The 15,978-nt window shown below is 39.1% G+C and overlaps 1 protein-coding gene across 1 annotated transcript in view; it reads left to right on the plus strand.

Moving 5' to 3' along the window:
• The window catches only part of CNTNAP5 (contactin associated protein family member 5), a 243,413-nt gene that overhangs the window by 102,966 nt on the left and 124,469 nt on the right, over positions 1-15,978 (plus strand). The window contains exons 3-5 of the mRNA XM_049615751.1: positions 1,995-2,122; positions 2,302-2,472; positions 12,297-12,515. Coding sequence (XP_049471708.1) covers positions 1,995-2,122; positions 2,302-2,472; positions 12,297-12,515 — 518 coding nt within the window. The remainder of the gene's footprint in view (positions 1-1,994; positions 2,123-2,301; positions 2,473-12,296; positions 12,516-15,978) is intronic.

Genomic DNA, 15,978 nt, shown 5'->3' on the forward strand with positions numbered 1-15,978 from the left:
GGTGTGAAAAAATGGATTGACTTGTCTGAGGCTGCAGTGGGTTCAGGGACAAAGATAAGAACTAAAATGAGTATTACCACCACCATTTCTGAACAGTTACCATAGCTCAGGCACCATGCTAAGTGACTATATGATCTCATTTAATTTGTTCAATAACTCTGTGGTATAGACTTTATCTCCATGTTAAAATTGAGGACTGCATGGAATCTCAGAAATAAAATGATTTGCCCAAGTTAAAACAGCTAGGAACTGGGGACTTGGGGTTCCAGAACCAATCTGTGTGCTTCTAAAACTATGTCCTTGAAGCATTACATCACATTACTGCTGCCAGGCTTCCCAGTTAAGAATTTGGGATACTGTTTTCTTGGTCTCTAAACTCAGAGATGTACATTCTATATAATGCTAATGAAATATAACATTGGTTTTGAGTGTGTTTTGAGTGTTTTGTTGACTTCTTTGTGACTACAGAGAGACAACCAGTATGAATCTGCTTCTTTGTGTTGTTGTTACTTTGCCTTGAATGTTGGTGCGTGGTGCTGGGTCTCCCAATTCCCAGGCACAGGCAAGATGATCCATCCAGTGCTTAACTGAGGTTGTATAGGTGGAGGGTCCAGCCCACTCTGTGGGGTTCTCAGACTGCCCCCATAGGATTGAGTTTGGCTTGCCATTTAAAGTTGGTAGCATGTCTGATGGATGAAGCATGGTCATGAAAAATGCCCCATCATCTTTTCTAGCAGGGAACCTGATGCTCAGATCAGTAAAATGGAACAAGACCATAATGCAGAGTTTGCCTTGCACGCTTAAAAAGGTTATTGAAGAATGTTGGTTACTATCTCAAGACTCGCTGTGGTATAAAACATTTTGTATTTTTTTTGCCCCCTGTGTTTCAGAAATTTCAGTCTTTTGTTAGTCATGAGTTTCAAATTATCATGTCAGGATGAAATACACAATATACAGGCATCTTCAAAGTCTTAAAATATATGTGTATACATATATGTTAAATTTACACCAGGCTATTTATGGCACGCTTGTTAACTTTAGATGCAGGGTAGATACCGAGCATGTGACTGAGCCTCTGCCCCTTGTGTCCTGTGAACTTAGGCAAGTTATCTGATGTCTCTGAGCCTCAGTTTCCTCATCTGTGAGGGAAAATATTGGTACACACTGCATAAGGGTGCTGTCTGGGAAAAAAATATCCGCTGGTATGTTTCTGGCTCCAAATATTCATTCAATGCCAGTTTCTTACCTACACTTTTATTCTCTCAGTTATTAAATGGTTTGTCCTTACCATGAGTCAAAAAACACACCTTTAAAAAAGGGAAAAACAATAGCTTCATCCATTTATTTTTAACTTTTTTTTTTTTTTTTTTTGCCACAGGGTGACTAGTTAGTTCTCCAGCTGCATAATTAACAAAGACAAAGCCCAAGCCCTTAACTACCAACATCTTTAAAACATAGAGCACAATGAAAAGCAATAAACCAGTAACTCTAGAGACTTGTTTTTACCTAGAGTTAAAAAAGTGATAAGAAACATCCCAAGCTGATCAGAATCTGGAGGCAGGAGGCTGAAACAAGTCCTTGGAGTGATTTCAAGTGGGATTTGTGGCCCCTATTTCAAGTCAGTTACTGAGCTACCCAATCTCTTTGTGGCAAGAGAGCTGATGTTTGATGTTACATCAGCACTGCATCGGGCAGGTGGGGTGCTGTTAGCTACAGCAAGCCACAGCAAGCTCTGTAAATTACCTGTGTTTCTGGAAAGACTTAGGGAAAATGTAAATGCCACTGGTTTTTGGAAGCTGGCCAAGGATTTTGTAATTAGCATTCCAGTCTTTTGCATATGCTTATGAGATGAAGAGCCTTCTGTCTCCCCCATCCCTGCCCCCACCCTGCTGCTACAACCACCCAAATCACCTCTGAAAAGAAGAGTCTTGGAAAAAGAGTCCCTACATAATCCACATTTTCTCCTCTTTTTTTCTTAAATTTATGTTTTGCAGGACAAATGATACTGGCTTTCTTTCCTTCAAAGACCACTTGCCTGTCACTCAGATAGTTATCACTGATACCAACAGATCAAACTCAGAAGCTGCTTGGAGAATTGGTCCCTTGCGTTGCTATGGTGACCGTGAGTACTAAATGGAAAGAAGCTTTCTCTCTTCATTACATAAGCACAAGATGTTTTTATTCCCTTATCCCTTTTCCCTGCAGTGTCCCTCAGTCTTGAAAATTATTCACATGCCCATTGCTTTTCTCTATCCCATTCCAAAACAATGAATCACGCTTAAGGATTTTTTTCATTTGCAGGGCACTTCTGGAATGCGGTATCATTTTACACAGAAGCCTCTTACCTCCACTTTCCCACCTTCCATGCGGAGTTCAGTGCTGATATTTCCTTCTTTTTCAAAACCACGGCTTTATCGGGAGTTTTCCTAGAAAACCTTGGCATTAAAGACTTCATCCGACTTGAAATAAGCTGTAAGTGCCCTCATTTATGAATTTAATGTAATGCCAACAGAAGTTCGTGTGTTATCTTCACCACTAACAACTGGTATATGTGGATACTATCAGATTAATAACTCTGGACATTTGTAAAAATAGCCATGATAATTTCTGGTTCCTTCTAATGCTCTTTGTTTCATTATTACCTATCGGTATTTAGTTGTTCTCTCTTCAAAATAGGGCATTCTTTGGGGCGCCTGGGTGGCTCAGTCGGTTAAGCGTCGTACTTCCACTCAGGTCACGGTCTCGGGATTCACCAAGTTCAAGCCCCACCCCTGGCTTTGTGCTGACAGCTCAGAGTCTGGAGCCTGCTTTGGATTCTGTGTCTCCCTCTCTCTCTACCCCTTGCCCACTCACACTCTGCCTCTCTCTCTCTCTCTCTCTCTCAAAAATAAATAAACATTAAAAATTTTTCAAAATAGGGTCGTCCTCAAATTTCCATAGGTACCTATTACAGTGTCCTTTATCTGTCCAGGGGTACTTCTTACCTTTGACTTTAACCTTCCACACCCCAAAACTTTTTCAATACAATTTCCATGGGAAGCTGAATGTGTTCTTATTGTGCATTCTATTCACATTTGGGGTCTACTTTTTTTTACTGTACTTTTTCTCTGAAAGTGATTTCCTGATTTATTTCCCACCATTAGGAGTGTGTGACTATCCAATCAGAATCCCCATTGTTTCTCTACCACTTGTACCTCCTAAATTTTACCCCAGGACGTGGCTCATTTTCTAACATCCCATCTCCTATATACAAGTTGTATTCATTAATAATCATAAAGATAAATGAAAACTAATAGAAATGCAAATGGCAAAATGTGCTAATATTGAACTCCTGTATGTTATCATGCCAATCAAAATTTCCAATACCAAAAAGAAAAGACAATGTAATACATGAAAATTTTCTAATTTTAAAGTAAAAAGGGGGAAAACATCCCTGTGTATTGCTTTGTTCCGGTAATAGTCATATTCAAATGTCTGTTCATTTGACTTTATTTCTGCAAATTTGTGGATGACTTCATCAAAACTGGTTATCTTCACATGTGCATGTTCAAAACAGTATAATCAGATTTGTCCATCTATCTTCTCTTATACTGATCAAAGGATACTTTTACTAATTTTAAATGAAAAAAATTTTTTTTTCTCATCAAGCAACAGACATGTAAATTTTAGGAAAGGTTTTAAACATAAAGATAAGCTTCATAGAGGGGCACCTCTGTCGCTTAGTTGGCTGGGCGTCTGACTCTTGGTTTCGGCTTAGGTCATGATCTCATGGTTCGTGGTTTCCAGCCCTGCGTCGGGCTCAGCACTGTAGGTGCGGAACCTACTTGGGATTCTCTCTCTCTCTCTCTCTCCCTCTCCCTCTGCCCTTCCCCCACTCTCACTCTCCCCCTCTCTCTGAAAATAAACTTAAAAAAATTAAGTTTGGTAGATATTCAAAAAATATTTTATTTACCATAAATTCCAGGAATTGCAATTCTTTCTACGTGTTTTCTTCAGAATCAATTCTAACAGCTTTTAGATATCTCTGCAATCATTAAAAAAATCCACTAAAAATTTTGCCTGGAAAATCCATCACAGATCACTATTCTATTTGGTAAAATCTCATAGAGTTCCTAAAGGTTTGTTGTTGCTCAAGCTCTCCTGGGTGCAGTTTGTGTCCACAAGGCCTGTGATAATGTGTACTTGTGTCTTCTAACAGTAGTTTTGAGTTAAACAATGATAGCACGATAATTATAAAAATGAGAAATGAGAAGCTGAATTCTTACTTTTAAAACTAAGCACATGTGTTTAAGTCTGCATGTTCAGGAGCCAAAGGTATATCTGGAGTTCTCTGCATTAACTTCCCTCTTGAATATAATATTTATTAAGTGGTAAGTAATAAAATGTGCTATTTGAAGCTTACATATACATTATTAAAAATTCATACTAACATCAGCATTTGTTAGAACTTAGACCAAGAAAAGGTTTTTTTTTGGAGGAGGAATTTTTTTTTTTTTTTTTTGCCTGAGATTGTTTAGAATTGCTGCTTTTGCTTGCTTTAGCTGGTTTTCCAATTTTCTATACTCAGTGACTGCCCCCCCCCAACTTACTTCTTCTAAAAGAATGGACTGTTCCCATCATCTTGCTCTTGTTATGCCCATGACTGTAACTTGCACTTGTCATTAGATGCCTCATTTTTCTGTGTCTGAATTTATTTTAATGTTTATTTATTTTTGAGAGAGAGAGGGAGAGAGAGAGAGCACAAGCGGGGGAGGGGCAGAGAGAGAGGGAGACACAGAATCTGATGCAGACTCCAGGCTCTGAGCTGTCAGCACAAAGCCCCACATGGGGCTCAAACTCACGAACCGCAAGATCATAACCTGAGCTGAAGTTGGACATTTAACCGACTGAGCCACCCAGGCGCCCCTCATTTATCTGTGTCTAAATGGATGCTTTCTGTATTTGATTAAGGCAACTGACCCATATTCGAATAATGATCTGACTGCATGAAATACCCTTGAAAGTAATGTCTTAGCAACAGAAGCTTGGAAATTTGAGAGCTTTAGGAAAAGAGCACAAGTGCTAGCTGGAGGAGATGACTGAGGTGTTTGCACCAGTCCTTTCAAATCACCAAGCAGCTAAGTGTTTCTTTTGCAGCTATAGCACAATACGTACAAGAAAAGAGATCTTCTTAATTGGTAGTTTTAACCTCCTTTTACTCCAACAATTTAGACTATTAATGGGAGGAAGCTCTTGTGGCTTTAATGTGAAAGAAGATCTCTCATATCTAACTTGGCCAGGCTCTGAAAATGTGGAGTTGAGTGCCAACCATTGCATAATATGGATATAATAACCTCAATGTAAATTTAATAAAAATCAGACCCCGAGGCCTTTTGATTCATTAAAGCAGCAGCAAATGTCATGGCATATTATCACAAGGTAATGAGCAATGATTTAGTGTTAATTACATTTCAGTGTCCAATTTGTTTGTACTTTCTGGTACTGTATTTTGTCCTTTTGGTTGTATAGAAATGTTGAAATGCAGGTGGTATTAAATTTTGTGAAAATTTTAAAATCTATTGACATGATTGTTTGCTGTACACTTTTTCACCAGGTTGAAGAGCATATATGTTTTGGAAACAAGATTTTCTATAAAAATTTTAAAGTACAAGACTTCATGATTTTCAGAATATTTCATTTTATTTTATTGTTATTATTTAAAAGGAAAAAATTGGGGGCGCCTGGGTGGCTCTGTTGGTTAAGCATCTAACTTCAGCTCAGGTCATGATTTCACAGTCCGTGAGTTCAAGCCCCGCGTTGGGCTCTGTGCTGACAGCTCAGAGCCTGGAGCCTGTTTCGGATTCTGTGTGTGTGTCTCTCTCTCTGTCCCTCCCCCGTTCATGCTCTGTCTCTCTCACTCTTAAAAATGAATAAATGTTAAAAAAAATTTTAAATGAAAAAAATTGAAAGGAATCTTGCATTTCTTATTAATAGCTACACTCATCCTATACCTTTTCTGCAGATAGAATGTTCACCCTAAGGGGTTCATGACAAGATACTTCTACAGATCAGCTACTTATAAAGGAAATGGTCTTTAAACACATGAAGTGGCTCAGAATAGATTTCTCTTCCATCCCCAAGGAGTGTTCCTCTATAACTATCTGAACAGAAGCTTCCAAAGTTGGTAAATCCATGTTGTTCGACAGGGAACAAGAAATGTCTGTGAAATTTTCAATCCATTTCTTTCTGGGGCACTTCCAGCTAACACCTGTGAATTTTGTAGTGTTGACATTAGTCCGTATTCTAAAAGAAGCAAGACATTTTACAATGTCCTCAAGTCTTATTAGTGCATCTATTTCAAATGAGACTAAGAAAAAAAAAAATCAGCTGTTTTGGCCATTATCTCACAATGGCTGTGCCTGTGGAAATCAATATTTTGGAGTAGGTGAGGAAGAGCAGAAATGGCTGTTGAGAGTCGAGGGGGCCATATTGCTTGGAACCCCATGTGGATTCAAACTGCCATTACTCTGTTTAATTGTGAGCATGTCTGTCACCCCTTTAGGGGTTACTTGTGCAAAATGGGGTTTATGACACCCATATGCGAATCAGACATATTTGGCTGCTATTAAAAGAAAACTCAGGGGCGCCTGGGTGGTTCAGTTGGTTAAGCATCAGACTCTTGATCTCAGCTCGGGTCATGATCTCACGGTTTGTGAGTTCAAGTCCCATGCCAGGCTCTGTGTTGAAGGTGCAGAGCCTGCTTGGGATTCTGTTCCTCCCTCTCTCTGCACCTCCCCCATTCATGTTCTCTCTCTCAAAATAAATAAATAAACTTAAAAAAAAAAAGAAAAAGAAAAAAGAAAACTTGATCTGAACTGGCAGATACAAGGATGGGAATTCCCTGGTACTGAAACATGCGACTAAGTCCAGAATTGGTGGGGCACTATATTTCTGGTTGGATTCATCAGTTTAATAATGCTATCTGCGGTTTAATTTATTTCTCTTCTTGCACTGACTTGTGAATATCTCCCTCAGTCTAAAGCTACTGCACCCTCACAGGAGGGCTACATTTCAACTGGTGGGAAATCACTTCTTTGCCAGCTATCCACACAATCCTGCTGATAGGCAACTCACTTGACCCCCTATGACCAATGCCTCTGGCCATGAAAGTAAAGATTGCTGAGTGGTTTTTCTAGGGCCCACCTTTACACCTGGAAGGGGGACTAGCTTTCCCTAAAGACTATAAAGGAGGAAAAATAATTTCCTTCTTAACTTTTCAGTTCTTGGTTGAGACCCCTGTAATAAAAGAGTGACAAGAGAAAACAAACGAAAGTTTATTGACAATCGCACATCGTGTGTTCATGGGAGTTGTATAGAGAAAAATGAGTAAATCAAAGCGGTAGCTTAGAACTGCAGCTTACTGGGGTGCCTGAGGGGCTCAGTCATTTAAGCTTCCAACTCTTGATTTCAGTTCAAGTCATGATCTTGCAGTTTCATGAGTTCAAGCCCTGCATTTGGCTCTACACTAGCAGTGCAGAGTTGCTTGGGATTCTCTCTCCCTCTCTCTCTGTCCCTGCCCCCACTTGCACCATCTCTGTCTCTCTCATATAAATAAATAAAATCAAAAAATTATAGAAAAAAAGAACTACCTTATTATATAGCATGTTCAACAGGGAATAATAAATTTATGGAGAGATAATCAGACAAAAGAAGGCAGTTTTAGGTTTCGAACAGCAGAGATTAAGACTAGTTAGTAAAGTTTGTTATGCAGAGATGTTTGGTAGGCTGATAGAGTCTACAGTTGTCTCCAAGCAATTAACTTTTCTCCTGGTAGAGAGGAAAGGAAGGACATCTTTGTCAATTTATGACCTGCCTTACGTACACAGGAGGAGAGCAAGGAGTTTTTCCTTGTCTCTGCTTCTTCTCAGTTGCCTTCACTCAAAATCAACCTGATTTTAAAGTAGCATATTTTGGGGTGGCGTATTCTGCTGGCCTTCAAGCCCATGGAAAAAGTGAGTGAGATATACATATTTCATATATGTTATCTGTATGGAAATATATCTATCTATATATCTATCTATCTATCTATCTATCTATATATAATATATGTGTGTGTGTGTATATATATATATGGAGATATATATGTGATATATGTGGATAAAATATGTATACATGACATACATCCATATAGATATGTAATATATATATGTGTGTGTGTGTATATATATATATATATATATATATATATATATGCATATCAGGGGGTAAGAGAGAAAGAGACTTGAGTTGTGATGTTTAGTGGTATCATATCAAGAATATTACCAAAGAGATTACCAAATAGGATGAGAATTTGAAGATGGAATCCTCAGATCTTCAGAGAATGGTAAAATTAATATTAATAGTAATTAGATTTATACATTTATATGATATAATATAATATAATATAATATAATATAATATAATCAGACTAAATTATTGAGTGTCTTCTCTGAATAGACACTGTACTAAAAATTTTACATTTATTACTTATTTTGCTCTCAAACACTCTTGTTGATGATCAAGATACTGCGCTATGATTTTCATTGTTCAACTCTTACTCCAATATGCAGATGAGGAAGGTGACCCTGGTTAGTAACCCGAGTCACACTGCTGCTAAGAGTCAGAATCCAGAGTCAATGTGCCTCTCTGTTCCTTATTCTGCTTTGCAACACTTCCTCAATGCCCAAGAATGTTAAGACTCCAGAGAAAATAGAATTTTCTTTGTGATTTGAGACAGAAGACATTCAGGAATTCCTTGAAATTTTATGCAAAGGGTATGTGGTGTTTTCCTAGTGTTTCCATCAGATCATGTCTCCAAAAATGTTTAATGATATTTCATCTAGTTCATGTTTTTCATTTTATCAATGTATGCGTGGAAGGTCAGAGAGGTGACTTCTTCTTTGTCCATAAATGGTCCCTGGGATCTCTCTCATGCCCCACATGGGGTGGGAGCTGAGTACACCAACATGCGGTTCAAGGAAGGAAGAACTTTATACAGGAGACTCTCCTTAAAAGTTTTCTTCTCATCTTCTAGAAATACTAGGTAGATACTCTCTTGCACTTATGCACTTTCCTCCACTTAACATGTCCCTTCTTTGATTCTCTCTCTCTTCCTCTCTGTCTCTCTCTGCCCCTCCCCCAGTCATGCATGAACTCTTTCTCTCTCTCAAAATAAATAAATAAAAATTAAAATAAAAAGAAAGTACTTTGTGAGCTCATTGGATTTCATTCATCTGTACATTCTCAAGGCCTAGCACAAGGCCTGACTTAGTAAAAACTCATTGAATGCTGAGTGCTACTTTGGCTTTGTCTTCAACCAAAAGGTGAGCAAATGATGAGGGAAGATATTGGTGAGACAGGAAGGAGAAGGGAAGTCCAGGGGGTAAATTCATGCGGGAGATAAGGCTGACACAGGGCTTCTGATTTTCCCGTCTAGGACCATCGGGTGACGTCCATCCTTCCAGCAAATAAGAGCAGGCTTACGTTTGCTTCTGGTGCCCTCCTCAGAGTCACTAGTCAGTGTTGAAAGTATCACTCATTTACTTAGATTATTCTTGTTCAGATGTATCCAGGCACTTATGTTATATATTCTAGGTTTTGACCCCTCCTCCCCCCACTGAATAGGTTTGGAAGACAATATATATTTTTTTTCCATAGGAAGAGTAGGTTAAAAAATGAACTCCAGGGACACATCATCTGGATTTAATTCTTGACTCTGCCCCATCTGGGTTAGGACAACTTGTCAGCTCAGTTCCCTCGGGGGTAATATGTTACCTGTCTCATAAGACTAGAGTGAGGCTTAAAATATTAAGGAGTTCATTCATGGCAAATGCTTAGCAGAGTGTCTGGCTCATGGTAAGCACTCAATAAACAATTAGCTGTGATTATCGCATTACTGATCCCCCCCCACCCCGACCCCAGTTCTAGGGGGAATGGGTGAACAAAGTAGGTCCTAAATACTGACCTAAATAAAATTAAATAATAATAATTTTTAAAAATTCCAAGGAAGTTAATACCTGGGTATAAACCAAAAAAAAAAAAAAAAAAAAAAAAAAAAGATAAAAAGAAACTTACAAAACTGCATTGAATATATATGGTGTAACATTTTAATGAATGAACCTTTAGTTGGATGAGAGCTCCCTATATACAAGCCCTGGTGGTAGGTGTCCAATAAACCAAGTGTTCATCTACAGTTTGTGGACTAGTTGGGGAGACAGACCATAAACAGATCATTATACAACAGAAGGACAAATGTTGGAGCAGGGATAAGCCCAGACAGGAAGCCTAACAAGGAAGGGGGGGGGTCACGGGGTGACGGCAGACACAGCAGTAGAACAAGAGCTCTGCAAAGATGTGCTGTCCACGTAGAACTTAATATCCACAAGACCAGCTTTGCAGGAAGGCTTTTAGAAAAATCTTTAACATTTTTCCTCTCCAATTATCACCAATCTTTACCTGTTTTCTGTAAAGAGAAATAAATTGAGGACCCAGTTATCTCTCAGTTAGTGTTTATTTGATCTCAAGATATACAGGGCTGTGAGGTAGTATCTGCGGCCTGAATAAGAAACAGGAAATGGCTCAAAAGGCCAACTTCACTCTTACTTAATCTTTTAATTGCTGAACCCAATTTGTTCTCTTCAATTCTGTCTACTTTAAGGCATGGGTTTATGAGCCGAGGCATTTAGCTGAGTTGTTGAGCCACGCCACTGCTATAATAGCCATAGCTATCACTTTGAGTATGTCTTGTGTGCCATGCGAGGTCCTATGAACTTCGTCAAGGTTAATTCGTAAACAACCTGACAATGAGGTACTGTTTTTATTCCCATTTTTCAAATGGGAAAATTGAGGTGTGACAAGATCGAAAACGTGCCTTAAGTCATGGTGGTTCCAGAGTCCATGCTGTCAAATCCCATTTTAAGTCCTCTACCTTACTGCCTCCCCTTTAGGTCAAGATCCACACTGACCAGAATGCAAAACAGTTCAATCCTCGGTTACTTGCAAATTCTACCTACTGGGGGCTTCTTATAATGAGGCTCATTCTCTGGGTTTAAAGGCTGAGGAGGAAGTAGTCTGGGATGGTTATTGGACCTTTGGGATTACCTGATTACTCAGATCTGGAAGTTGATGACTTTGTCAAATATATACCCATGTCCTGCTTTAGGTGTAACGTAGAAGAGGCCAACCAAGGTGCTGAGAAGGAAGGAAAGGTCCTGCCTAGGAAGGCTTCAGTGACTTAAAGGGGACAGTCTTCTTATTGACATCAATTTATAATTTGCCTCTCCACATCCTTCAAATTTAGAAAATTCTTATGTAGTAGTGGAAAATATGAAAAGACCTACTCACTAGAGAAAAATGGAGAAGAATTCTACTTTTGGAGTCAGCTTCTTTGTACTGTGTTGTACTTCTCTGAACTTCAGTTTTCTCATTTGTAAAATGGGAATAAAAATGATGCCTTTCTCACAGGGATTCCTTTGAAAGATTCAAATGACAGAATCTTTGGGTAGTGCTTAGCATGGCACTCAGCAGAGTTCATTGTACCTGTTGTACTCCTGCTACTGCTCTTTTTTTCTCTCTTGCTCAATGGCTATGTGGCCAAACCACAACCATCATCCCCATCATCATCATCATTATCATAGGTGTTATTACCCCTGACTGACTGACCCCTGGCATGTGTGAGATGCAGAACTTTATCAAAGGGCAGAAAGGGTCATGGGAGGTGGATGGGGGCCTGTGTTTGATCCCAGGCACCACTGCTTGCAGTGACACATCCTTGAAAAAAGTATTCAAACTTTCTGAGTCTCCTTAAAAAAAAGTCATAAGATTAGCCTAAATGATTTTAATCACATGTATGAATGAAATAACATAGAGAACACTAGACCTCCAAGGGTGTCAACCTTCTCCCAGCGGGAATGTAGCTGGCTCACGAATCCAGTATCTACAGATATCCATGAAGGGCATAGTTGAAGCCAAAATAGACCCAGAAAACCCAAAGCCCTGGTGCCAATGAATGTTTATCAGATTGGCATTTCTGTCGCTAGCCCCTGTCCTATTGGCTGAATTCTCACAGTGAGTACCAACTGGGCCAAAGAAAGAGCTTGGGACTTAGTATTTGGAAGTTTTTACTATTAACACTAAGTTCAATGTCGTAGAGATTTCAGCTGGAGGCCTCTTCACCTCATACTGACGCATAGTCATTTATACCATTCATTCAGGTTGTGTGCCGTCCATTCACTGACGACTCCCCTCAACTTTCTACCTATTTCTCTTGTTGGTTTCAGCTCCGTCTGAGATCACTTTTGCCATTGACGTTGGGAATGGCCCTGTAGAGCTCATAGTTCACTCTCCTTCTCTTCTGAATGACAACCAATGGCATTACGTCCGGGCTGAAAGGAACCTCAAGGAGACTTCACTCCAGGTGGACAGCCTCCCAAGGATGACCAGGGAGACTTCAGAGGAGGGCCACTTCCGGTTGCAGCTGAACAGCCAGCTCTTTGTAGGTAAGAGACATTTTGAGGCCCCTCTGTGCTAAAACCCTCCAAGATCTCTGCATGACCAGGCCCAAGGAAAATTACGATTTCGCTTCAGACCTAAGGAATGATTAGAATATATCCTAAAGCACTCATAATTGTAAATTTGATTTTATAAATCCTCCTTTTCTAGCTTCATGAGCCACAGAAATAAGCGATTATGCCACCCCTTAGCAAATTTTGAGGTGGTCTCAGACTCTTTGTATCTTTCTTCCTTGTGCATGTTATCTTCAGGTGTCTGAGGAATCCTATTGTTTTTCATTCTTATGGTCAAAATCTACTCAGAGAAAAATAATATATCAGCTATTTACACTTCAGTAGATGTCTCTATGTCTGTGAGCCACGCTTCACCCTTCCCAGTGATACGTGACTCCTGATTACTGTTGATAATTATGCAGTGAAACATGTTACAGCATCTCAGAGGGATGTGTCATCAGTCTTAGGTGGGGGAAGGGACTATTGTTTACCATGGGCTTCTTTGATACTCCCTGAAACAACATCATGAAGGTGGTTGCCTTACACTTGCACAGGAAAACAGGCCTGGTTCCCGAGCTGACATCTCACCACTGGTCAGTCCCTCCTGAGACTCACAATCAGCCTCTAGACAGGTTGTTCATCCAAACTGATCGCCACTGCTGACATCAAGGACTGGAAAGCCTCAAATGTCACTTATTGAGTCCACTCATTCATTCATTCCTTCATTCATTCCATAAATAGTCACTGAGCACTGAAAACAGGTCAGGTACCTTGTTAGATGATGGGAATTGAAAAATAAATTGTGGGATGACATTACTTTGCAAAGAGCTATGTGTGTGTGCCTCTGTGTATGTGTAAGAAAGAGAGACTGAGAGACAAAGACAGGAAGAGAATTTAGCCACATGAATCCAGGTAGGAAATGTCAGCCTCTTTGCTATAATTTAGAAATGACTTTTTGAAAGTAGGTGGAACAGGGCTTGTGAAGCTTTAAAGTACAAAATGTAGCTGTAAATATTAGGGTTATTGTAATATTATCAAAGCTAAGAAGCCGCTCTTGTATAAAACTTGAAGTTCAGATGCTTAGAACACTGATATAAATAAGTCCCAAAATGTGCTAGTCAACCCAGATTTAATTTTCTTTCCTTATTCATTTTTTAGCCAACAGTCACACTACATAGCTTTACTACTAGTAATGAAATGTCATCAGCAATCAATGGGTATTTCTTACCTCTTTCCTTACATTGGATTTTTGCAACTTTTAACTCTGACAAAAGCAGTCGCTAAAAGCACACCAGCTAAAAGAAAAAAAAGTAACAAAATATGTCATATTTTTTCTTCTCAAGAAGAATCATATTTCTTTCTTCATCTGTCATGTTTTACTGCTCTAGCAGAAGCTATGATATAAGTGATTAAAAGCATTTTTATGATTATAAGGCATTTACGTAATTAATAACCTACATGAGTGATATGCTTTACTCTTAAAATATTTTTGAAAATTTATATTGCTGCTTTAATTCTATTTAAACATCACATTTCATTTCTCTGAAGAAGTTTGCTAGTCATCAAGATTTAATGTCTTTTTTGGTGAAATCAATTCAAGTAGTTTGTAATTTTCATAAATTATATTCCATGCCAAAGTTTAATTTATCTTCAGGCAGTATTTATGAATCTTTCTGGAGGAAAGGTGTATATAAAGATGGAACAATATTTTTTATCCTTTCATGCAAATTTCATGTCATTATGAAATTATCATATGACCTGCATATGTGATAAACTTTGTGCAAGTCAAAAAGGGAAAAGACGCAGCTGTGTTTCCTGGCAGGTGTTTATCTCAAGACGTTTCAGTTGAATTGATCACAAGGGCAGGGAGTTGTAGGAGCATGTCGATGGCTCTGGAGGACATTCCTTGCTCGAGCTGAAGCCAAGGTCAGCTGTGGTGAGAGCGCCTGTTTCTGTTATGTTTCTCTCCAATAAGTTCCATCTCAGATGTTACTCTGCTTTATTGAATTTGTCTTAATGTACTTGAAGAAGAAAAAAAAATGCACACTGTTGGAGGTCACTTTAGTCTGTTGGTTTGAATTCTGTTGTTTAGTATACAGCAGTGTGCCCATTTAGAAATGTGTCCGATGGCCAAAAATGCTGAAGTCCCAGTGTTTCTATTTTGTGTAATTCAGTGGTTCAAAAACAAAAAACAAAACCCCCCTGCTTAGCTCTAGCCATCAAAATGAAGAGTTGCATTCCCTATCATTCAGAAACCTAGAGACACCAGATATTTATATTTGCTAGGCAGAAAAAAGACATCATTGGTGGGTACTTCTTCATAGGGATAGATTGAAGGTAGCCGTACTTAAGTATTCATTTGGACATGGCTGTCTGCATACCTTTGGCCATGAAAGGATCTTTCAATCAAAACAGAGCATCAGTCAGCACTGTAATCCCTGGTATTGAGCTGTGCTCCCGAGTGCTTACTGAGTACCAGAAACAGCTTGAATTTTATAGAATAGGATGTACCTCTTTGCACTGCCCCTGTCATTGGAATGGGACAACTTAAAGTGCTCATACATGAGTCAATGCATGCTCAATTCCTGGAATCAGAAATTTTATCTTCAGACTTTTATCACCATGATGGTTAAGGACACTGGCAGTCATGTCATCCGACCAGTCACATTTTTTGTGACAGAGCAGGAGAAACTTCATAGCACATGGATTCTGAAATGTATGCTGTGAGCATGTCATTGTCACATCGTGGAAACTCCCGGAGGTTTCACCCCTCTGCTTGCTGTTCTCTACGAATGTGCCAGTCAGTGTGCAGATGACACAAGAGGACTCCAAGAACTAGTACCTGCTGTGGAAAGTCAAATGGAGACATATGGGTGTGTACCCCAGGTCAATTGCCAATAGGCCACAGGACCTGGGTAGAAAAACACTAGCCTTGTTACGCCCGTTTGTCTTTATCTCCAGAATGGAAACAAAGGATCTGGTAACTGATCCCTCAGGATTCGAGGATATGTGATTTCCATTATTTATATTAAGAATGTAATCATCCTTATCCTCATTCTCCCCAAATCGGATATTGTGTCTTTCCAAATTTGCTGCAATTATAGAATAGACATTTCGTAAAGATATGGGCCTGTGGGGCTCTTTTTTTTGTGTTTTTTCTGCCTTTTTTTTTTTTTTTTTTTTTTTTTTTTTTGTCTTTCATGGACTTTTGTTTTGGAGTTGTTTGTTGTTGTTGTTGTTTTTAATATGAAATTTATTGTCAAATTGGTTTCCATACAACACCCAGTGCTCATCCCAACTGGTGCCCTCCTCAATGCCCATCACCCACTTTCCCCTCCCTCCCACCCCCGATCAAACCTCAGTTTATTCTCAGTTGTTTTTTTTTAATTTTTTTAAATTTTTTTTAACGTTGATTTATTTGTGAGACAGAGAGAGACAGAGCATGAACAGGGGAGGG

Source organism: Panthera uncia, assembly GCF_023721935.1.
Source record: "Panthera uncia isolate 11264 chromosome C1 unlocalized genomic scaffold, Puncia_PCG_1.0 HiC_scaffold_3, whole genome shotgun sequence".
Lineage (NCBI taxonomy): Eukaryota > Metazoa > Chordata > Mammalia > Carnivora > Felidae > Panthera > Panthera uncia.